We start from the raw sequence: 23,478 nt of genomic DNA on the forward strand, positions 1-23,478 counted from the left end.
GGCGTTACAAGCGAAAACCTGTGGGATTGGGAGCTAGTATAGAGCGCGATCCCAATAACCTTTGCGATCACGAAGACGAGGGAGCAGATGTGAAGTTCGACTGTCGTTTTGAGTGGGCGCGAAGAATTATTCTTCTTCTACATTTCACCGATTTCGCGATCGCCACGTTTTACAGTCTTCGTCTTTATTTTCATGGTTAACATACTGAAAAACGAATTGACAATCTGATCCTTAAATCATCGATCCTAAATAACAATACTTGACGGCCGCTTCATCGCCTTAGGAAGTCGTTGTTTTTTCGGCTGTCAAACTGTTTACTGGTAGCTGCTTCCTTATGGTTCAGCTGACGTTAGTAGGGGAGGTACAAGTGACGTAAATTGTTACCTATTTGCTGAAACACTTTCACAGAAGACTACCAAGGAACAGTACGAATTTTGAAAGGTTTCCCCCTGTTTCTTCGGGTGTGATTATTTAGAAAAACTTTGCAGAAACTGAAGGTGCGACTGGAACAAACTTGTTTTTAAAAAGAAGATTATAACACAAGGAGAGTTCAAGATGATGGCGGTTTACAGGAGAGTTCTGTCGTTGATCGTTCTACTCTCACTGAACGTTCTCGAAACACGACAACATGGAGTTGTTGATTTCACTCACCACGACTACGATCAAATGACGAGTATTCTAAACGACTTACATGCAGCTTATCCCTCTATAACTCGACTTTTCTCGTTGGGAAAATCAGTAGAGGGCAGAGAATTATGGGTCCTCCAAATATCAGACAACCCTGAAATTCACGAACCTGGCGAACCAGAATTTAAATACATTGGAAATATGCATGGAAACGAAGTAGTGAGTCGAGAAATTCTTCTCCACTTCATTGAACACTTGCTTCAAGGATACAACAACGATGATGAGATCACAAATCTAATTGACACCACAAGGATAAGTATTATGCCTTCCATGAACCCCGATGGCTACGAGAAAGCGAAAAGCGACAGCAGCAAACCAAGTGTCAAATGTAGTGGAGTGGTTGGAAGAGCAAATGCGAAAGGCGTTGATTTGAATCGGTAAATACGAGCTTGATTAATTACTTTAAGTTTGGTTTTCAAAATTTACGCTTTCGAATCGAAAGCTGAATATCTTACTCAGTCGATTTACTTTAAAGGTATTTTTGGGATTTTTAAATAGATACTTGAACATTTATCCGACGTATTTGGCAAAACAGATAGTCTTCAATTAATCCGTGTAATTTTGTGCAAATTCTTACTCAAAACATGAATATTTAAATTCAAATGACCAACTCTTCAGTCTTCGCTTATTTTTCCAATATATGAAGTTATCTTCTACATGTATCTCTTTTGTTCTTCATTTTCTGAAGAAGTTTATTTGAAGTTTGCTCTGAGGTAGAGTCGGTACGGGCCTCCATCTTTGATTCTTGTAAAGCTCTTCAAATTCTCTTGATTAGCCTCTAATTACTTGTAATTGTTTTTTTTTTTTTTTTTTTTTTTTTTTTTTTTTTTTTTTTCCATGCTTACAATCTGAATATTTTAGTTTTCATTCAGAAAAAAGATCTCAACAGATGACATCAATTTACATGTAGGATAACCATGGAAACTTGAGATAAGACGAGAAATGTATTTTTGAACTTTCAAGCTTTCATTTTATATTCCTGTGGAATTAAAAAACAATGGTACAAAAGAATTGTTGTAAATCATAAATGAACCCTTTTTATGATAGACACCCAACACTCTATGCTCAATGTTTTTCATAGTCACCAGAAAAAGAATGTGACAGTGCCCAATAATGGTTTCTTAGGTTTACAGGTCATCTCACATGTTAAGGCAGTACCAGAAGCTAACTCTACCTTTTCAGAAGGCTTCTATTCTCTCACAAATTAAAGATTATCGTTTAAGTAGCCCCTTTGGAAAATTTGATGATCAGAAAAGGTGCTGTTTTCAAATACATGCCATAAGAAGTTTCAATTTGAAGGACAAGTTTTGCGGCAGAAATAGAAATACAGTCTTGGTCTAATGGTGTTTGCCATTCACAGTATTCCTTTACATGACTTTTCTGACACAATGATTTCATAACTAACCATTTGGTAATGAAATATGAAGCTTTTTTTACCATGGATGATACTCATGAAAGAGCTCTACAGTAGCTGACCACTCATATTTTTCAAGCAAAGAAAACACGTCAAATATGTTTTCATCAGTTCTTTTATTCAAAAAGTTTTTAATCGTATTTCTGACTTTCTGGACACATCACAGCCATAAGTGAGCAAGTGACCATATATTCAACTTTGTCATGCCATGTTTATCAAATAGTCCATTTTACAGTTGTGTGCTTGGTTGCCAAGCCTTTGAACAGGAGTGAGGCTAGGGGTGACCTTGTTATGATACAAACCTTGCTACCTTTCAAATGTAAATCACTTTGTTATCATGCTAACTAGATACAGGTCTCTATTACAACAGGGTCACCTTCAGCCTCACTCTGAATCAAAGGCTTGGCAACTAAGTACACAACTGTAAGATGGCCTATTGACTGTCAAATGCCATATCTTTGGGGTTCCTGATGATATTTAGTTGCCAAAACATTTTTTCTATTGACTAGAGGAACCTAAATGGTTGGAGCTTTGAGTGCTGACTTAATTGTAGTGAAAATGTTGACATTTTAAAGGCATAAATTGTGAACAATGATGAATGTCTGTTTATATGTTCCAAATTGTCATTAACAAAAATTGTCCCATCTTTCCTGAAAGAAAAGAATTATAACCCAAAAGATTTGCCACAAAGAATGAGAAAAGTAAACCACTGACTGAGAATGATTCCATTGTTGTAAAAACATGGGACCCATAGCTGTTGATGCCATAATATAATGCTTGATGCCCTCTCTGTTCTTTTTGGGAGATGAGGCAAAGTTTTTTGTATATGGATCTCATGTAGATGTTGAAATTTTCTGTTTGAAGTCAAGAGACCAAAACAGATTGATGAAAATAGTTAGCTTATGCTTTGAAAATACACATACTCATTCATTTTCTTTGTACATTACCAGAAACTTTCCGGATCAGTTCTCTGGGGAAATGTCAGATGAAAGCCAGCTAGCCACAGAAACTCTTCTTGTTAAGAAGTGGATTGATGAGGTACCTTTTGTTCTGTCTGCCAATCTCCACGGTGGTTCTTTGGTGGCAAACTACCCTTATGACAACAGGCCAGATGGAAAAAGTGATTATAGTGAGTCACCTGATGATGATGTCTTCCGATCCTTGGCACGGACATATTCTTCTAACCATCCAAAGATGCATCTACCAAGAGCTGCTTGTGATGGGGATCATTTTAAAGATGGTAAAGTGACTCAGAGATCTAAATACGCAGGCATAGGCATAGAAAAATATATTGGCATTAACAAAAATTGTCTTCACTTTTCCCTCAAACATAGAAGGTTTATTTTTATTTTTTTTTATTAGCTTCACCAACAGGCAAGGACACAGCAACAGCTTGCGCCAATTACTGTGGACCCATTAAACCCACCTATCCCACCCCAGGGGAGGACATCCACCACACAGTAATCTTGTGGTGGGAAATTAGTGTCTCCTACCCCTAACCCTGCAGGAGACAGGGCCTACGGTTTATTCATCCTTATCCGAGAAGACTAGAATATCTATCCATTTCTTGATATTATAGAAAGGTAGCAAATTCTCCTCAATTATTTTAAGACCATGAGTATTGGTCCGGCCGGGGCTTAAACCCTCGACCTCCCACACAATACAATCCAGCACTCTAATCAATTGAGCTAACCAGTCATTTAATTAATTATTAGCATGAAACTGCAAGTCAAATGGTTCAGTTTTAAGCTGTGGTTGGGTCTCAGTATTGTAAACTTGTGCGAGACACTTTGTTTGCATAGTGCCCCATTGCCACCTTTGAAGAGAAATAGGTCTTGGTTAACTGGCACAAAAACCTGACTAAATACTGGCTAGAGAGGGTTGGGGGGGCAGGGGGTACCAGTATCCTATTAAATAGTAGTAGGAATGTTTTTACTTAATGGCACCTAAAACAAGATAAACTTGGCTAGGGTAAAAAACAATTGACATCCACTCTTTTAATCATGAACAGCCAAGTTGAAACTTCTTTATTGTTTGCTCTCCCTCCAACTATACTTCTTGCCCTAGCCTTAGTTAACAACTTGTTTGGTGTTCAAAATCAGGTATCACCAATGGCGCAGAATGGTACTCAGTAGCTGGTGGAATGCAGGATTATAACTATGTCAACAGCAACAGCTTTGAGTTAACTATGGAAGTGAGCTGCTGCAAATTTCCTGATGCTAGTACCCTCCAAGGGTTTTGGAATGATAACAAACAGTCCTTGCTGGAGTACCTGAAACGAGTTCATACTGGTTTGACTGGCTTTGTGAGAGATCAGACTGGACAAGGTAATGTGTAGTTAAGCGCATAGGAAATGAAATTTGTGTTAGCTTAATGTTCTATGAGTTCCCATTTCAATAAGCCATGATGTCAATTGACAATGTCTTTAAGGAGAACTGACAATTTTTAAGTCTGAAAGTTTTTCCTTAAAATAGAAATTGAATTCTGTGGGTGAAATATCGTATGGGGCAGCCTGATGTTATGCTATCGTATGGGGCAGCCTGATGTTATGGTCAGTATTCTGAGAACATCTGTACTTTTACTAACCATGTTTACATATCTAGTTAAATGTACCTATCAAAAACCTAGTAATTTTAAGAATGGAAATCCATTTTGCTTTTAGGAATTGAAGGAGCTGATATAAACATTGGCAGTCGCAATCATCCGGTGAGAAGTGCTAGAGATGGAGATTACTGGCGTTTGCTTCTTCCTGGTGATTACATAGTAACAGTTTCAAAGCGTGGCTATGATCCAGTGAAGAGGACTGTGACAATTCCCAAAGGGCTGGCTAAAAAGGAAGTGTTTGTTCTGACAAGTAATGGCCAGGCTATGGATGAGACAGGTGCACAACTGGAGGAAGTTGTTCCAGATAAGGAGAAGAAGCCTGTACCAATTTCACTGGTCATTGGGTTAACAATCGTGTGCGTAGTTTCATTGCTGTTAGCATTAGCTCTTGCCATCTTGATTGCCAAAAAATATCGGGGGAAAGAAAGTGCCCAAGGGGAATACTCTCAAGTCCACACTTGTCCATGAGGATGGTAAAGTAAAGGAAACTTATAGAGTAAAATGACAATAATTATTTCATGTACACTGTATTTTCTCAGTTAAATGAAGACTCAGTATTGTTATCTGTTATCAAAGCACAGCTATATCATGTTGAAATGCCTTGTTAAAGCTTGAATAGATTGTTTTGAAATTGCTTATATAATGTCACTACAAATATTATTTTAAGACAGTAAATAATGTCAAATAATACAACTTAATTCTCAACTACTAAACATTTCTGACTTTCTCACATAAGTTATTACGTCAATGTAATGATCACTTTGTGTTTGATGATTTTACCAATGTTTAGTTAGTTTTAAAGCACAGTGTAGACAGGACTGAAAAAAACTTAACTTGGGCAGGAAGACATGGCATTTAATCAAGAAAATACAGTTTTAACAAATAACAAAAGCTTAATTTTTTAAATCATTTTAACCACAGTCAACTCAGTTGCATTTCGTTTTGATAAAGCTTCTCATCCCTTTGTTGAATTCATGGTTCATTAGCAGTTGTACTATTTACAGAATTCTTTTATCATAGAAGTTGGTACTTTTGATTGCTGAGGTTAAAGCTTGAAAAGCAACTGAAACTAGTAAATGTTGGTCAGAAAATATGTTCAAGGAAAGATTTTGAACTCATAAACTCATAAACTCATTTTGAACTCATTTTCTCATATAGTATTTGAGGTTAGTCAGGTGTTAGTTTTTTATGATTTGAATTAAAATTCTTAATTTCATGAAGAAAGGCAGAGATTGTATGTACCATATGATTTATTTATTCTTTATTTTTGTTATTACTATGAGTTTCATGATTAAGATAAAACTGCAATGATTGACTGAGCACCTGTGTATCCTGCACTAATGAATTTTGTGACATTTTAACATCCTCTTGGTCATCATCTTGAAGTGTAAAGAATAAATTTGCTTGTTCAATGGATTTTACAGGAGCTATGACTCAACTTGACCTGTGCAAAGGTTGTTGATTTTTTGGCAGTGTGAATCCTTGTTCCTTTTTCAGTATATTTTTGCTCACTGGTGTGTTGTTCCACCATTTCAATAGGAAACAATATTTATCTTCTCAGAAACCAACTCAAATATAAGGATAAAGTTAAGAGCAGTTTCTGCTTTTTGATAAAAAGACCAAGAGGGAGTTTTTATGTCTTTGAAGGAGTTATTCCACTTTACAGTATCTTTGTAGAGAAGGTGTTACCTTTTTTTGGTCACATTAGAAACCTAATGTGGTAGCTCATGATGGAAATCTCATCTAAATCTAAAAAAAAAAAGAATGAGTTTGAGGTTCTCCCAATTGTCAAAGAAAACTTATCTGTCTTTGATATAGAATGTAGAAGTAAAATAAAGTTGTGAACTGCAATGCTTTTTTTGTTATTGGTCATGTTTATTGGGCTTCAGCTAAATGGTTATATTCTGAGCATGTTCGCGCCTTACAGACACTGTTCCACCTTGGGCCCTGAGGGAGGGGGGGTGGGAGGGTGGGTTTCTTGGGTCAATTTTTGCTGGGTACGTGCCGCTGGCCTCTTAAAACCCTTGCACCATTGTAGTCTATTCTATAGCCAATCAAAGACCCCATCCTAGCCACTTTTGGGAAAATGTAAAATCGTTTTCGAATCTTCCCAATTTTAAATCCCTACCTACCAGAGTTTACCAAGCCCCAAATCCCGAAAATGCACTACCCCCATTCTAACACCTGTATTGAAAGTCAGCATGTGAAGTTTGCCTGACATGAGTTGCACCTACGAGACGAAAAATTAATCATTTGCAATGAAACAATTTTTGGATCGATGTGCACGAAACGAAACGCAAGCAAAAGTTGCAATTCGTGAGAAACGTAACCCAGATTGAACTGTATTAGCTAAGTTACTGCTAGTTGAAATGAGGGCCCTCCTGACCCAAGGGACAGGGAGAGGAAATAACGGCGTCATGCCAAGGTTTTAACTCACACTAAATAGCGGTCAATGGCGGGGCATTTTAGGGACTTAGCGCTTAACCAAACTGGAGAGTTGGAGTGGTTGGACTCGAAGTTGTCCCTAAGGACATGACACGTGTCCTACATGAAACTTTAATGTCTTTCATAAATGACTTGATTCATTATGCCAACCAAATACACTCATTTTTACAGCTCACCTGTTTGGACCCGTAGGTAAGCAACTCCATCATTTTTTTTTTTTTATATTGATCAGTTGAAGGATGCTTAGTTGTTATGTACATGTCCCTCACAAGTTGCAAACGTATCCCTATCAGGATATATGATGTGATTTGATTGTCAAACATGTTATGATCCCCTAAAGATTGGATAGACTTTATTTCTGAATTTGAGATCAGGGACCTCGTCTATAAGTATAGTCACAGGGAGGAGAAGGCTCGTCATACTCTTCTTTTTGCCAACCAAGCCCATAGTTCCTGGGGTATTTTTGTTTTGTTTTGTTTTGTTTTGTTTTTCTAAACAGTGACATCATGATGAACCTGCGCATAAAGGGGGTTAGTTTCTAAATGGAACTGTGGTGTTGCGTCGGTGGGGGTAACAAGGTAATTTGGTAATATCAACTAAGTTGAAATCGTAAATTGGCAACTGTAAAGAGTTAAAAAGCTGACGTTTCGAGCGTTAGCCCTTCATCATTTGCTCCGACGAAGAACCAGTGTCTAGTTTTCTTTCTTTTGTTGAAGAATTGCTTAAACTGTCGCTTGCTCGAATTTTTTGAAAGCGGAGAGCGGCATTTTGATTAAAGGGAGACGCCTGGGAATTGGGAAAAACAACCTACCATTTTCGTCATTTTACTAAAGACGATGACGTCAGAGAAGTGTTCTTAAAAGCCGAAAAAATAACATTTCATCATTCAAACCTCAAGATAATTCATTGTCCAAGTTTACTGTCACTCAGCCATGGAAATCCCTCCAATAGATTTCTCACCTTTGATCAACAGTTACGGTAACTACATCGTTGTTCAGATAAACGCTTCACTGATCCGCGAGTCTTGTTTTAATTGTGTGAAATTCTGCTGCTTACTCTATTGCATACTCAATATTACATACGAAGAACAGTATTTAGCAGAATGATGATTTAGTTGAGTTGAAAAAATCATACTAGATAATTGTGACCTGTTGATGCCATTCTGGAAATGGTAAATTGTCCTCATCTAGCATTTAAAACCCCCATCTGCTGTCACAGAAATCTTTGCTCTGACGACGATAGATTTCTCGTACGTTGTCCTCTGTATTTCTCTTTGATTCCCCTCAAAGGGGATTACGTTTTCACTGACATTGGATCAAATGCGCAACCACGTATCAAACGCTAATCAATGTTTCCATTAATTTTATTTGTCATTATTTCCATCCTCTCGATCAATTTTTTTTTCATTCAAAAGTTTATTGATCTCCAGTTGATCATAATCTGAGGAAGTAGAGAAAATCGAAAACGCAATTAAAAAAGAAGTTTATCATTTTCCTTTATTTCGAATGAAAATTTTTTTCATAAAAGCCAGATCAAGGGCTGATTTATCATTCAGTCACTAGATAACTTAATGGCTTTTAACAACTAAATAGTTGTTCTATGGTCATTGTATCCTTATTAACGAGCATTAATTGCTAAATCAAAGCTGGCTTTTTCAAGTACTCTTCAGAATTTGTTTAAAATCGATAGGCCGCTAAAATGAGTCGAAATTAACATATAGTAACTGTATAAAGGCTGATAGTTTTTAAAGAAACTGTTTGGGGCTGCGTCGGTGGGGGTAACGAAATAATTTGGATATATCAACAAAGTTGAAATGGTAAATTGACCACCGTAACGATTACGAAAGCTGACGTTTCGAGCGTTAGCCCTTCGTCGGAGCGAATAGAGGAACTGTGCACAATTCCTCTATTCGCTCCGACGAAGGGCCAACGCTCGAAACGTCAGCGTTTGTAATCGTTACGGTGGCCAATTTACCATTTCAACTTTAAGATACAATGAATATATGAAGTTCATATATTTTGAACTGCGGTATTAGATACGTATGATGCACGATCCTCGCAGTAGATAGCGCTATTTATGCAATAGCGAAAATCAGACCTGAAAAAAATCAGGCCTGTAGGGGACTCGAACCAATGACCTCTGCGATACTAGTGCAGCGCTCTACTCTCTTCATATATTCATTGTATCTTATTTATCACTTTCACGGGTTTATTACGAATCAACTTAATGGCCTGCTCCCAGTTGGCTTGTTAGCTCAATTGGTAGAGCGCTGCACTAGTATCGCAGAGGTCAGTGGTTCGAGTCCCGTACAGGCCTGATTTTATTTCAGGTCTGATTTTCGCAATTGCATAAATAGCGCTATCTACTGCGAGGATCGTGCATCATACGCATTTCAACTTTGTTGATATATCCAAATTATATAGTAACTGTATGTTGACGTGTATGGCTTTTTCAAAAAAGGCATATTTCGTGCTAAAAAGTATTGGATTGAGTTGGAACCTCTTTCTAGGAGTATCTGAAGACATAGACGAAGTCATTGCTCAGATAAAGGTGACCTGTGAGGATATTTCTTGTTTCTATATCACTGGTCACGGTGTGGATACATCCTTCATGGCTGATATCATGAAGTGTGGTCAAGAGTTTTTTAACCTGCCAATGGCCGAGAAGTTGAGCATCAACTTGAAGAAAAGTCCTGCATACCGTGGGTACATTCAACTAGGTACTTCTGTTGCATATTTAACTTTTTACTTACAATTCACAAACGACAAGAGAAATTGTTTAGTTTAGATTTCAATCTGATAATCAGGGGGGGATTGAAAATTTAAATTAATTACATCGACCTTCCTCGCAGAACAAACAATCCGGCGTAATGAATATGAGAGCGATCTTCCCAGTAATGAGCACTACTTAGGCAGTAGCGAAAATAAGGCCTGAAGAAAATTCAGGCCTGTACAATCATAAGTAAACACTTGCACTAAAAGCGGAGCTTCGGAGCGCAAAAAGCGCAAGCGGATAATCCGCACTCAAGAAAGTATAATAACCCCTCAAACAGAGAAAATTTGTTTTTCATGCGATGGACGTAGGTCGGTATACACATTTATGACTTTCTTTTTATCCTTAAACGAACGCAAGCCGTTTTGAAAGTCCCCTTTTCGTACGAGATAAACCGCAAGCAAGCCGTGAGCATGCCTATAGAATATCGAACCTGTAAAAAGACACATTCGGTGCCCCGCTTAGCGGTTTGGATAAATTTTTGTATTAATCATTTTTTTTTTCAATAGCTAAATGATTCCTCACGAATCTGTCAGATGTGACACTAATTCTGTGTTTGCCATGAGATCTTTTGAAAAACACCGAGATTCCTTAGTGACATGGCGTTTTGACTTTCATGGTGCATTTTGGTATACATACATCACAACTCAAAGATGCCGGCTGGTCCAAACCTAAATTTAAACATTTTGGTCCATTAATCTCGCAAAACAAAATGGAGAGAGTCAAAGAGAGATTCACATTCAAATACATCGCCACCAGAATCAAAGCCTATTTCTGTTCGTGGTAGCAAGTGAAAATTTCAGCCTGATCGGCCTTGAATTATGATTGTCAGTGTCTATTATTTTCTATTTTTCCCATAAATACATTATTGTTGAAAGGTTCTGAGAAGACAGCAAGTAAAGTCGATATGAAGGAATGAATTTATTTTAGCCCAGATCCCGCCTCTCATGACACTGAAACAGCAGCCTGGGAACCTATGATAGGACCTAATCAGTTCCCAGACGACAAAAAACTACCCGGATTTGCCACAACCATCGAAGCTTATATGGATAACATTTCCTCGGTGGGGTAAGTACACTAGTCGGACTTGCTTGAGGGCTTGACCCTCATACTTGAGGGCTGGTACTGTATAAAAGATCACAAACTTATCAGTTAATGGACCTCTTAAAATTTTCCAACTTACCCCATAACTTATTTTTTATACACTTAGACATGCTATGATGAAAGGCCTTGCTCTTGGTCTAAAGCTAAATGATGATTACTTCCATGACAAATTCAACCCAGCTTTTCCGATGATGGCTCTGTGGCATTACCCACCTGTCCCTGGAGACATAGACTCATGGGGGGTGGGACCTTACACAGATTATGGAGTGCTTACTTTACTGATGCAGGATGGCGTGGGAGGTCTGCAGGTAGAGACAAGATGTGGAGACTGGATCGATATTCCTCCCATTACAGGTAGATGAGCCACTTATTTACTCATGCACCAGCTTATGCTGACATTAAAGATTCATTTAGTTTTTTTGTCTAATATTAATCTGATCATTTGGGGAGATGTAGTTTAGCTCAGTGGAATCCACTTCGCAACTCCTGGATTCGAGCCCAGATTTTTTTCGCGTGTTGTATTCTTGGAAAAGACATTACTTTTATATTGCCTCTCTCCAACCAAAAATAAAATGGGTAGCGGTGAACCTTTATGGAAACCTGGCGAAATACAAAAGAGGTTACTCCTGCAGACAGCATGATAAATATTAAGAGGACGAGCCACTGGCCTGGTTTAGCGGTGTTGAGGATTGATTCTCCATATATATTTACTTATTCAGCCATTCATTCTATAGGAACTTTTGTGGTCAACATTGGTGACGTCATAGAGGCGTGGACAAAAGGAAAACTCCGTGCCACAGTGCACCGAGTCAGAAATTCGACTAGAGATCATCGAATATCCGCGCCTTTCTTTTTCCACCCGGGTCTTGACTGCATCATCGAGTCACTTGATGACGTTTTTGGTATAGACCGTTGCCCTGAAGACCTTGGTAAAACTGCACACATTGTGCTCTCGCTTCATGAGCCTTTTACATTTGGGGATTATGTGTTGAATAAGTTTCAGAAATCGTATGGGAAGGAAATGTGAGTCATTAATTAGTGTTATGAATGACTTTAGTTTGACCAAGTGTAAAAGAAAATCCATGATAACTGCGCCGGTTTTACTTTACTTTGCTTTGGGATTGAATCTAAACAACGATCATCTCTGAACCGTTCAAATTCGACACTAAATCAACTCAATAGCGTCTTGTCACTAGCGTTTTTGAGGTCGAGGCTGGTTTCCTAGTCTTGTGTTTATTCTCGATAAGTTCACGTCTGCGCAAATATCCCAGTTTATTCCCGCACGTGCGCAGTGTGCTTGCTTTTACTTTGGAGTTCTCACTGGTTCCTTGTTACATATTCTTTTATTTGATTTGCTGTTGTGATCAGCTCTCTTTTGGCTTAATTCAATTAATTCAATTAATTCAATTCAATTAATTTAATTAATTTTGGCTCTATTCAATCGTGTTTTGAATCACTCTGTAGCCTTTCGTAATTTGTCCTAACTTTAATGTTGATGACTTGAGGGTAAAACCAGAAAGCTCTTTTGCACTATTTGCGTGTCGCAGTGATTTTGTAAGCAGGTTTTCAGTAGGATATTAGTAATAAATGGATCTGATTTCTTATCTCATTTACTCCCTAAAAAAAGAGGCAAGGTAACTTATATATCAAATAATATAAATACACGCTCATTTCTCTTTTAAGCATAAATCAGTTGTGGTTTCTGTAAACACTTGGGTAGCACAGTATCCTAATAGATAGCAGGCGGCTGGAATCCGGATCAATCGGTCTGTGTTTCAAATGTGACTTGTGTTAACGTTATTGGGCAAAACACTTTTCTCTCAGAGTGCCTCACTCCACCCAAGAGTAATTCTCTCGAGTAATTCCAAACGGTTGTCACGATTCGAGGCTTTGTGCGATCAAAATTCGATGTTCGGCTTTCCCTAATTTCGCAAAAATTGATGTCGATGCCCTAGTCGAGATTAGGGCTCCAAAAATCATTATTCCGTCGGGCCAGTGTCATGGCGGATTTGGACCCCTCGCGGATTTGGAACCCTACTCTCAGATTTAGACCCCTCCACCAAATTTTCCTGTTAAGCATCGTTTGTATCATATAAGGTAACTAAATCTTGGCTGACCGTTTCTCTGGCCAGTGAAAAAGCGAACTATCTTTATGAACGAATTTTTGGACTTTCTTACGTTCATTTCTTTTCTTATCTTTCGAAAACTCGATGGATTCTCGGTATTGCGGAGATAGTGAAAAACTTAGTTGTACGCTTTTGTTTCGTCCATCGCTGACGGAAGGAATCACGAGAGTTATGATTAAGGAGAATAATACCTTTTGCAGTGGGCGGAGCAACTCCATTTTATTGTGGAGCACACAGTAACAATACCATAAATTAGAACATAGCTGGCAGAGTCGCAATCAAATTCATTATACGCAAGCGTGCTCAAAATTCCGATAGTGCACGCTGATAGCGTCAGCAAATCCGACTTCGCCAGAAACTTTGTTTTTCGCGCGAGCGGCCATTGTTAGCGCGGGGAAAAAATAATATATTTCGCGACAATAATGGATACAAACAGAAACTCGGCCTACTAGTCCGAAAACGAAGACAATGTTTGGACCTTTTCCCTTGGGCTAGAGTTCTAAAGTGAGGCAGAAAAAGAGAAAAACAAAGGAAAAGGAGACTCGGCATCAGCGCCGTCACGATTCGCTTCAACTGATACTGCTGTCCGTTTTTCGCGTCGGATTTGATGCACAATTCCACCGGCTATGTTCTAAGACAATTGGTTCATGCTTTCAGCTGTGCACTATCGAGTTATGGAACACGTGGTAAGTTTGGAGAGCACTCAAGAAGCTAGAGTTGCCCTCGGCTATCGCCTCGGGCAACTCTTACGCTTCTTTCGTGCTCTCCAAACTTCCCGCGTGCTCCATAACTCGATAGTACACGCTAAAGCATGAACAAATTGTTAATTACTCAGTGCCGATAACGCGTTCCACGCACACGAACTTTTCTCTATTAGGACGATTATTTAGCGCGTCAAAGCGACTCAGTGTCTAGTTCATATTTATCACTTTATCACTTCATACCACTCATTTGTCAAGGGTGAATAGCAGTATTGATAAATTAGTTTAACGGGCTTTTGCTGCTTACGGCGTTGTTTTTGTTAAAAAGAAACAACTGACCAAGCACAACGATAAATGTGATTTTTAAGCTTTGAGCGTCGTGAAAACCTCTTATTCAAAGTTTCACACATATTTTTCGCCTAGCAATGGAGTTGCGGTATGTACTTTTGGCGAAAAGCCATCGATTCCAAGTTCCCACATAACTGAGCTAAGTTTTGTTGGGGGCCTAAATTCGCGGAGAGGGGGGGGGGGTCGATACCGATATTCCTCCCAATCGAAGGGGTCCATACCGGGGGGGTCCATATCCACTAGCAGATTTGGACCGGGGGGTCCATATCCGCGAGCGGAATTGGACCGGGGGGTCCAAATCCGCTAGGACACCATGTAGGTATTTCAAAGGAACATCTCCAGGCTCTTATCCCAACTAATTGTTTAACTGGCGTCGTTCAGAGTCCTAAGCAGTGAACCATTTCGTCATTATCTTCCTCTCACTCTACCCCTATTAAGCCACAATCTCACTTGCCTCAATGCTGGGAGACAAGTCCAGGTTTGTTCTCCTTTTACTATTCATTCTCGTCTTCAGATCGACTCGTTTTCGCGCAGCGCTACTCTTACCACATGACGATTCAATGATTACGCTAGCGAGGTGACCATGAACTGCGCGGGTTTTTCAGTTCCTTTGCGATAAACTGACATTAAAAACTTTGCTAAGGTTAGGAAAATGGAATTCTTGTCACCGCAATTTGATAGTTTGAAGGAAGGGGAGTTAATTCGGCATCAGCTTTCCTAAAACACACGTTCCTGTGGGGCTCACTTCTCGCATCGTTCCGGACTCTACTCGGTATTTGACGATCGATATTTTTTTAAATTATTACTTCCGGCGAGCTAAGAACGGGAAATTCAAATCAAATCATCGCGTCATCCACCTTTAAGATACAGGCTTATCTTCTTAATTATTTTTATCCCTTGGTTTCAGGGCTGGATTGTTTTCTTTGCTGTGTTCGTTGATTTGTTTTGTTTTGTTTTTTTTCAAAGTTCAACTCCTTTCACACTTCTTTTTTTAAATCATGTGTAATGATAACAGTTCCCGAGGTTTAGACATATTGAACCCTTAGTTTAGATTATATATTACTTTTCTCTTTCACATCATCTTTTATCCACTTCATATGTTTACAGCGATAAAGCTCATCAATCAATTTTTTCTGATATTGTCAATTATTTAGAGGAGCATATTAATGATGGCTGGGTAGCCTGCGGATAGTATAATCTCTTTTTTCATTGATACTTTGGACAGAGTCAGATGAAAGTTTTGGGGCTTCTGTTCCAAAAGCGTAAAGCGAAGAGCCCAATTTCGATTGAAATTTCTTTATCTGAAGAATGCTTTGGAGATAATAATCTTCCAAAGAGTTGCTAAATGTTTTAGTTGGCCTTTGTCATTGTTGTTTTGAGCTATTTTGCATTGCTCTCAATAAGCTCCCAAACAAACGTACATCCAGTCTCATCAGCAGAGATAAAGTTTCTTCCAGCGAAACAGCACGTTAAGATTGCACCGTTATGTTTATTTGAGCTGAAACGAAATCAAAAGCAATTTAAGTAAAACAATAATCAAGTTGCATAAAGGTGAACTTGAAGACAGCTAGAGAAATAAGAACTTGGACTTTATTTCGTGAGAAACGATCTGTCGAAAACTTTCCGTATATATTGCGCATATTGCCGGATTATCATCCAAAAAATTAATCCCGGGTTGACAGCAAGATGCACTTATCTAAAACGTTACAAAGATATTCTTCCTTATGACTGTGTGATAAGATAGCACTGACGACGACATCTGACCATGCGCTGATGCCAATGACTGAGATGGATACAGAGGGCAATAAAGAGCGACAAACATGAGCGTGGTTATGCGCTCAGGAGAAATGGAAATGGTGGACATGACTTATTTCTAGCATAAGAGGAAACACTAGTAAGTCGAGGGGCAAGCTCCAGCGGGAGAAAAAAGAGCAGAAAGGAAAAGAAAGTGGGTGGAAAGGGTAAATTTAAATGTGTCCGGGGTGGAGGCACGGAGTGTAGCGTGATTATTGAAGAAAGTGATCTTGTAATGTTCCCACTGGTGTGGTGAACACAGACGATGATAAGAAGCTAAGATTAGCTGTGTTAAGGAGCACACATCTGGTATAAAGTAAGCAATACTACATAGTTTCAAGGAAGGGGATATAAAGTATAAGGTAAACAATACTCGTACCTAGTATCCTTCCAACTATTCCAAACGTTGTCATCCACAGAGTCCCAGATGTTTATCGTAGCATCACTTGCCACACCCACTATGTGCCTGCCATCTGGGATAAAGGAAATTGCCTGAAGAAAAGACAAACATAAAGGAAGAAATTAAAAGTTTTTATAATTGAAAGACAAAGAAAACCTCTACGTCCCTTAACAGGATTGGAGCCTTAGGCCTTTCTATCCGAGGTAGACTAGTCAATCTATCCAGTAGGCCACCTGATCTCCCACTTCCTCGTCTCTTTGGAGGGTAGGGAGAGCTAGGTTACCCTTAAAAAAAATTTCAATCGCCGAAGGGGTGCAACGCTGGCAGGTAGGTGCATTTTTTTTTCCCCAGTGCTGCTGCAGCGGCTTTCGTTTATGACCATGTCAAACAAACCTTCAATTGTTTGCTGCTTCTGATGTCTGCACTGTTTTCAACATTATAGCTAGTCCCATGCATTGTCCAAACTGTTGCACTGTTGCCAGCTAAGGAAGCAAACACGGGGTCGACCGGTGAGAATATTACGCCCTTAACAGGTCCGGGTAATTTGCCCAGAGTGGCCACACAGCTCCAGTCGCTATCCTGTCTCCACACGCAGATCGTCATGTCATCTGAACCTGTGAGTGCCATAGCAGCATCCGGCGAAAACTGAATACAATTTACTGCGGCGGTATGCCCTACGAGTTGTTTAATGTCCCCTCCGGGAACAAACTCCCCTGAACCTGGCCGTATCTTGTAAAGGCGAGCAGTCTTATCTCGTGAGGCAGAGGCGAGAAGTTTTCCATCTTTGGAAAAGGTGCACTGAAGGACGGCAGCTGAGTGGAGCTCTGTAAAAAAAAAGGAAGCTACATCGTTTCTTCCGAAGCGAATAGAGCGGCAAAAACCAAAGCAATCCCTCAACTAGCTTGACTGAAAATAATATCACGGAACGATACAGTTTAGAATGATTTAAATTCTGTTTTGTTTGATTAACAATCGCATGTTAGCGAGTTTTATTGTATTTTTGTGCAGGTGGTCTTGTTCTTCGGGAATCAGTTATACTGACAAGGACGAAAAATGGAATTGTTTGTGCCAAATAGAAGCTACTAGGAGGTCTTTGCGCGGCAGAAGGGGTAAATCCTTCTCATTTTGTTTGTTTGTTTGTTTGTTTTTTTTAACAATCCTGGTGGGTTATATAAAAACAAACTGTCCGCAGTAAGTTTTCGTCTCCGATTATGTCGCATCAAACTGAGAAAGATCGTGAATACGAATAATGTCGATCGCTTCAAAAATTTTAGTCATTTTCTCATATAACTTTCATGCAACTTTTACCAGATAAAAATGATGAAAATTAAACCTTGTTGGCCTTTTTTTGTAAATGAGCTCGACAATTTCACCAGATCTGCGTACAGGTTACTACAGCGTTTTAGTTTTGAGAACTTCCTCTTGAACTGACTAAAAGTCAATTAACTTGAGACATAGAAGGTGTAATCATGCGGAAAAATGCAATTTTTTTGGGCCAATAGAATATTTTTCATTCATTTTTTTAAAACGTTCTGTCTCAAGCGGTACTTTTTAGTAGAAAATGATAGATACAAATCGGGCGAAATTCCACAAACCAGAGATAACTTTATCTAGATTTACGGGAAAAAAATCTGAATGTTAAAAAAGTACTCTCCTGGAAAAAAGTAAAACTGACAAAACGCAATTTTCCGGTTCAATTGTGATGTACATTTATACCACTTGTAAACAAACCTTGCACGATAAATATTTGATTATAAGCTGCGACAAACAGGTGCACTTTGAGTCACTGCTTTCGATTTAAATATTAACATTCGATTGCGAACGATGTTCGATTGTGTTCTGTGCTTTCCTCAAGGAAATTTAATTGTAAAGCCTCCTAAATTTCTTCTATTTCAATAGCATCAGAAGGAAAAAATTAAATTTAAACAAAGCTGGCTTTTTTAACGCTAGGGAGTATTGATGCGGACAGGGAAAATGTGTACTGCCGTACGACAACATCTTTGTTGATGTCTTTGCGGTGAAACATTTTCGCGTACATCAAATTGAAAAATCGGCACTTTTTCCCTGATCAACTTGTTCTACGGGGGAAAAGGGGCTTTGCCTGAATTGTTAAATATTTCATCTCTGAAAATCGTCTCTTAATTGTTTAGCTCGTTATTATAGCAGAAGCAAATGCTCTTGCCAATTGAAAATCTTCTTGGTCAACTCTAAGTGAATACATAATGCACTTTGTCTGTAGCGCATCTGGTTTTGAGTTAAATGATTCAAATAAGAACTGGTTTTATTTTTTATCTTTCTCAGTGCTATATTCCATAAATAAAAATGGTGTTAAAGGAAGAAAGGGATGAAATTTCTTACCTAAACGAGAAGCCCGTTTCCCAGTCTTATAATGCCACAGAATGACTTTTTTGTCTAGAGACGAAGACGCCAAAATGTTTCCTATCGAAGAGAACGCACACGATGTGATCTGGTCCGTATGGCCACCTGAAAGAGTTCTTAAATTCTGCCCGGTTGCTATTGTCCATAAATTTATTTTTCCATCAGCACAACACGTAGCGAGGGTCTCTTCTTTGGGATCCACAGCACAGTATAATACAGCGACATCATTGTGATCTTCGCCGAGACAATGGACAACTCGCAACTTCCCGCTTTTAATTCTTGAGGACATCTTTACTAGGTCTGTGCTCTCCACTAAAAAAAAAGAATTTCCTTATTGTAAGAGAGCATAACCATAAATTGTTGTTACGCCGGGAACATGTGAGATTGAAGCTAAAGTGTTCTGGCAAGCCGAGTGAATGTTGTCGCCGATTGGACGTTTCAAGTTGGCACTTTCAACAATTCCATGTAAATTTAATGTCTGATGTGGCTTGGTCGGTCATTATATTTGTTCTACGTAAATAAACGCAATGCGCTTATCGACATCTTTAACGTCACCATAACTATGACGTCACGAAACAACTTGGGTGTAACAAAAGATATCGTTCGTGACAACAAGTATCTCAATTTTATAACTCGGGTGATTTTTACTACAGGAAAAAATTCGTCAAAATACGCGTGTTTGTAAAGTGCGTGAAATTATCATATTCAAGTTTCCTGAACTGAAAGAGCTCCTGTCTCTTCCTCTAAACCAGCCTTTTCTTTAAGGGCAAGGGAGAATCAGCTCAGCTAAAGGTGCTCTTTTGTCGCATGCTAAATCTGAAATGTTGCTTTTTTTCAACATCAGTCAGTAACACTCGGAAAAGAGATCATTTCGTGGTGTCAGTCGCGTGTGAGAATATGACACAATTTTACGTGCTAAAAGGACGCATATTTACGCCGTTGACCTCACAGAGCGAACAACACTCGTTAACAGGTCTGACATAAATATTTTTTTAAAGTAAAGCTCAATAGCGACTGTCAAAGTCAAGTTATTATTCGAAGTAAAAGAGAAATTTCAGTGGCACTCATTCAAGGAAATACTGCTAGTTTGGCAACGTTTTGTCAAAGAGGGTCACTTGAAAAAACTTACCCACTAAACTAAAAGCAGAGAAGATTTGTTACCTCCAGTCGCTCCGTGAGCGAGCGATGTTTGTATCCGGGTGTAATATGAATCGAGCGTAAGTCTTTGAACTAAGCCAGACGTCAACCTAATCATGCGCATTAATGTTTGATAAGATTTGTTGGTGATAAGCCAGTAAAGCCTATCATGTTCTGACTGCTGATTTGTTAGATGTAAAAATCGGTTTTGTGGATTTGTTCGGGTCAATATTGTTCTGCCGTTTACTCGATGAACTCGTAGTCTGTATTTTAAATGTGCCGCGTCCAGCTATCTCATTTAAACTCCACAGGCAATGCTCCTGTACAATTTAACATTACGATGAAATAGAGAGTGAAACCTAAGATACAAGGGGTGAAAGTTTGCCCTTGTTGCAACTCCTTGACTATGACACAGGGGCAAAATGAGCGCGCATGCTCAGCGCATATGGTGTGTTTGGGAAGCGTTTTGTGACTCTAGTTTGAATTAATTTCGTTGGGGAACCAGGAGGACATCATTTAACCCTTTTTTACATTGTTATCGATGTGAAGCAACTGGAAAATTTAATGGAGTTTGTTCCTTTGGCGGGAAACGTCGGAAGGGATGAGTAGCATTCTTTTGATTTAGCTCATCGTAAGCTGTTTTAAATTCATCCAGACAGCCAAAGCGACACGCTGTTGCTACGAACTTCGTATCCATGTTACAGATGTTCTACTTCAATCCCTAGATTCACACCTGTTACCGCAATATTATTTTTTTTTTAGTGAAATATGTGACAGAGGAGGTTCGACTTCACCTGTCTTTGTTTGAGCTTATCCTCGCAAAATGAAAAAAAACATTGGGGATTTTTAAAATGCCGCAATTTGCCCGCAATCCTGTTCCCATAGATATATTGTTACTATAAAAATTTTCGCACACTTATTTTGCCGCTGTGTCCTCGACAGTCACTTCCGTGGCATACACCTCTTCACTACACATGCGCAGAGGTTGGCCTCTCGGCAAAACTTTGTTCCAGTTGATATAAAACAACAACAACTAAAACATCGCAGGTATTTCCCTTGTATTCAGTCCGACTGTTTTGCTGAATAGTTCAATTTTGACAAACGCCTTAACGAATGGGCCCTTAGCTGTAGCCTTAGCTGTTTTTGGCAGAATTTCGAATCCATTTGATTAACAACCTTTTTGGACAGCCAGTTCTAACCAGTTGTCGAACTGCCTTAGCTCAAATGCGTGTTGACTGTTTGATATTCAAATACATCTGAGTTTGTTGACAATTTGCACATTCCGTTGTAGCTTCGTCTTTGACTGACCTACAATATAAACGTTGTTTTTGGTGTATTCAATGTTACTTTAACAGCAACGTTATAAAAATCAGAATTAGTTCTCCAAAAACATGAACAAAGGTCACCTAGGTGGGGCGGCCTCAAGAGGAAATAAGCGTCATTCTCTGAAAATAGTGTGCTAATAATTTAGAGTTATTTCGGTCTCATCAACTGGAAATATTGAGCACTAAATAACATCGAGAAAACTCGGTGTATAAAACACATTAAGTCTATTTCAATATGTTTATCAGCACATGCGAAAAACAAATCTTGCCGAAATACTTTTCTTGGTACTGCATTTATTAAACTTTCCTCAGGTGTACTTTATTTGCATTTGAAAATAAAGTATGTGAAACTTTGCAAATGAGCCTTGATCATTCCGGCAGATCAATATAATCATGATGGTCCATTCAGTCCGCAACTCTCTACTGACGAAAAGCATCTTCTGCTCTTGATGATACCGACTTATACTTTTCATTATTAGTAATATAAATTTGGCCATAAGCGACTTAAACTGGATATTATAACAGCTATCGCGAATCAACATTTTGAAACTTATCCAATCGATAATCTTCTTTACTTTTTTGACATAGTTGTTTGGATTTTGCATTAATGCAGTCTAAAGCATTTTTCAGCCATAAGTCACACAAGAAACTTTTCTCGAAACTGAATAGATGATATCTCAGCGCGGTACTATAATGTTTCCGTTTGGGTTTGAGACGGTTTGTTGCAAACCGTGTAAGATAACATTTGCGTCCATGTACACCCTAGAGTCACTCTCACGAGTTGTTTAACCACTGGAACCAAAAAATTAATATATAAAACAGTAAAAGGAAAGCGAGAATCTTAAATCTGTCTTGTATGAGTAAAGAACAGAAAGAAAATTTACATCCACGAATTCAACTCACTGCACCATTCATACCTCACCCACGTAGGTGGTTGTAATTTGACAGTTCTCCTTATTTATCACAATACAATGTCAGGAGGAACAGTCGTTGTTGTTAATAGAGAAACTTTCCTCTCACCTTTCGATTTCGCTCCCTTCAGAGTCAATTTCCCCTGTTTTGACCAACAACATTTCATGGTAGCCTTACCCGATTGCTCAAACTTCTATAACTTATCGACGAATCTTTGGGAAATGGTAATTTTAGTTAGAATGACGCCGCAGCAAACGTCTCCTTTAAGATAAATTATCCTTGGAGCGTTCCAGAATCTTGAAAAACAATTAAAATTCCAATGTCAGACCAACAATGTGAAGGCACGTCTAGCATGTCTTCCCTAATAAGTAAACCTCATGATAAATATTATCGACTGGTTCGTGAGTGGGTGTTTCTGTCACAGCCGTGTTCGTGGTTTGCGGAATGATAGCTTCTAAAGATGTTTGTTTTGTCTCTACTCTCAAGATTGTCACGTTATTCAGGCCTCAACAAATCGAGGTGTGATACATATGTAAGAACATGTGCAGCCAAGAAAAAGCTGCTAACACGATTAACTGTGGCATTGAAAGTGATTATGCACTGCATGGTCAGGGGACAAACTGAGAACATCTCACGCATCCTACAATATTCGCGTAAACCACAAACCTATCACAACACTACACTACATCACCGAGGAAAAGACAAGGAGCGGTTTACGAGAGCAATTGTTCCGACTGCCAAGCCTCCTACATCGGAGAGACTGGCAGAAATCTCACAAAAAGACTGACTGAACACAAGCGGGCAATGAGGAAAGGCGATGTCACCGATCACATTGCTGAACATCGACTTACGAACCTCACTATTGAATGCGACTCTGCGCAATACCTAAACTACAGCACCAACTACTTTCCACGACTGACTCTTTAAATTGTTTTCTAACTTAGAACAGACTCCCCTCAACAAGTGTCAACTACTACGAGCACCATACAATCCAATTCACGAGCCGAACAGAAAGACCCGACTTTACCAGCGGCTCGGAAGAGCTATCACCACCGACTAACGCCACCTGAGTCTTCTAGCCAATAACAACACGCAAAACTGATCAATCGGTTTACTAATAAAACTGATTGGTCAGTTTATGACAAGTCAGTCTTGTGATAAAAACTGACTTAGAACATTACAAGACTAACGACCGCTATACATTCAACTCTGATGATGACCTACGCACAGTATGTCGACACGTCAGCCACCACTACCCACAATCCTTCTCAGAACTACAATCATCTGGACTACACTATCACATGTTATCCCCGGGTTAAAACCATTTACT

General features: G+C 39.0%; 3 protein-coding genes across 5 annotated transcripts; 2 read left to right on the top strand and 1 right to left on the bottom strand.

Moving 5' to 3' along the window:
* Positions 1-62: 62 nt before the first annotated feature.
* Positions 63-6,556, top strand: LOC111336557 (carboxypeptidase D). The gene is made up of 4 exons (XM_022942670.2): positions 63-1,064; positions 3,052-3,341; positions 4,204-4,428; positions 4,764-6,556. Exons 1-4 carry the CDS (start codon positions 556-558, stop codon positions 5,171-5,173), a joined length of 1,434 nt encoding a protein of 477 aa, XP_022798405.2. The 5' UTR covers positions 63-555; the 3' UTR covers positions 5,174-6,556.
* A 2,794-nt stretch (positions 6,557-9,350) lies between these two features.
* LOC111336544 (putative iron/ascorbate oxidoreductase DDB_G0283291) lies at positions 9,351-13,630 on the top strand. Its single transcript, XM_088742393.1, has 4 exons — positions 9,351-9,931; positions 10,848-10,990; positions 11,133-11,380; positions 11,761-13,630. The coding sequence occupies exons 1-4, from the start codon at positions 9,581-9,583 to the stop codon at positions 12,051-12,053; spliced, it is 1,035 nt and encodes a 344-aa protein (XP_088598519.1). The 5' UTR covers positions 9,351-9,580; the 3' UTR covers positions 12,054-13,630.
* Positions 13,631-15,184: 1,554 nt separating this feature from the next.
* On the bottom strand, positions 15,185-22,462 carry LOC111336558 (uncharacterized). 3 transcript variants are annotated; one of them, XM_022942672.2, is made up of 5 exons: positions 22,257-22,462; positions 18,754-19,086; positions 16,789-17,219; positions 16,375-16,487; positions 15,185-15,699 (listed from the first exon to the last, which is right to left on the bottom strand). In XM_022942672.2, the coding sequence occupies exons 1-5, from the start codon at positions 22,312-22,314 to the stop codon at positions 15,582-15,584; spliced, it is 1,053 nt and encodes a 350-aa protein (XP_022798407.1). In that variant the 5' UTR covers positions 22,315-22,462; the 3' UTR covers positions 15,185-15,581. The 3 variants fall into 3 exon arrangements, with proteins under 3 accessions (XP_022798407.1, XP_022798406.1, XP_022798408.1); XM_022942671.2 differs by lacking the exon at positions 22,257-22,462 and adding an exon at positions 19,936-20,083; XM_022942673.2 differs by lacking the exon at positions 22,257-22,462 and adding an exon at positions 19,904-20,060.
* Between the last annotated feature and the right edge of the window lie 1,016 nt (positions 22,463-23,478).

The sequence above is a fragment of the Stylophora pistillata genome, chromosome 13 (genome assembly GCF_964205215.1).
Source record: "Stylophora pistillata chromosome 13, jaStyPist1.2, whole genome shotgun sequence".
NCBI lineage: Eukaryota > Metazoa > Cnidaria > Anthozoa > Scleractinia > Pocilloporidae > Stylophora > Stylophora pistillata.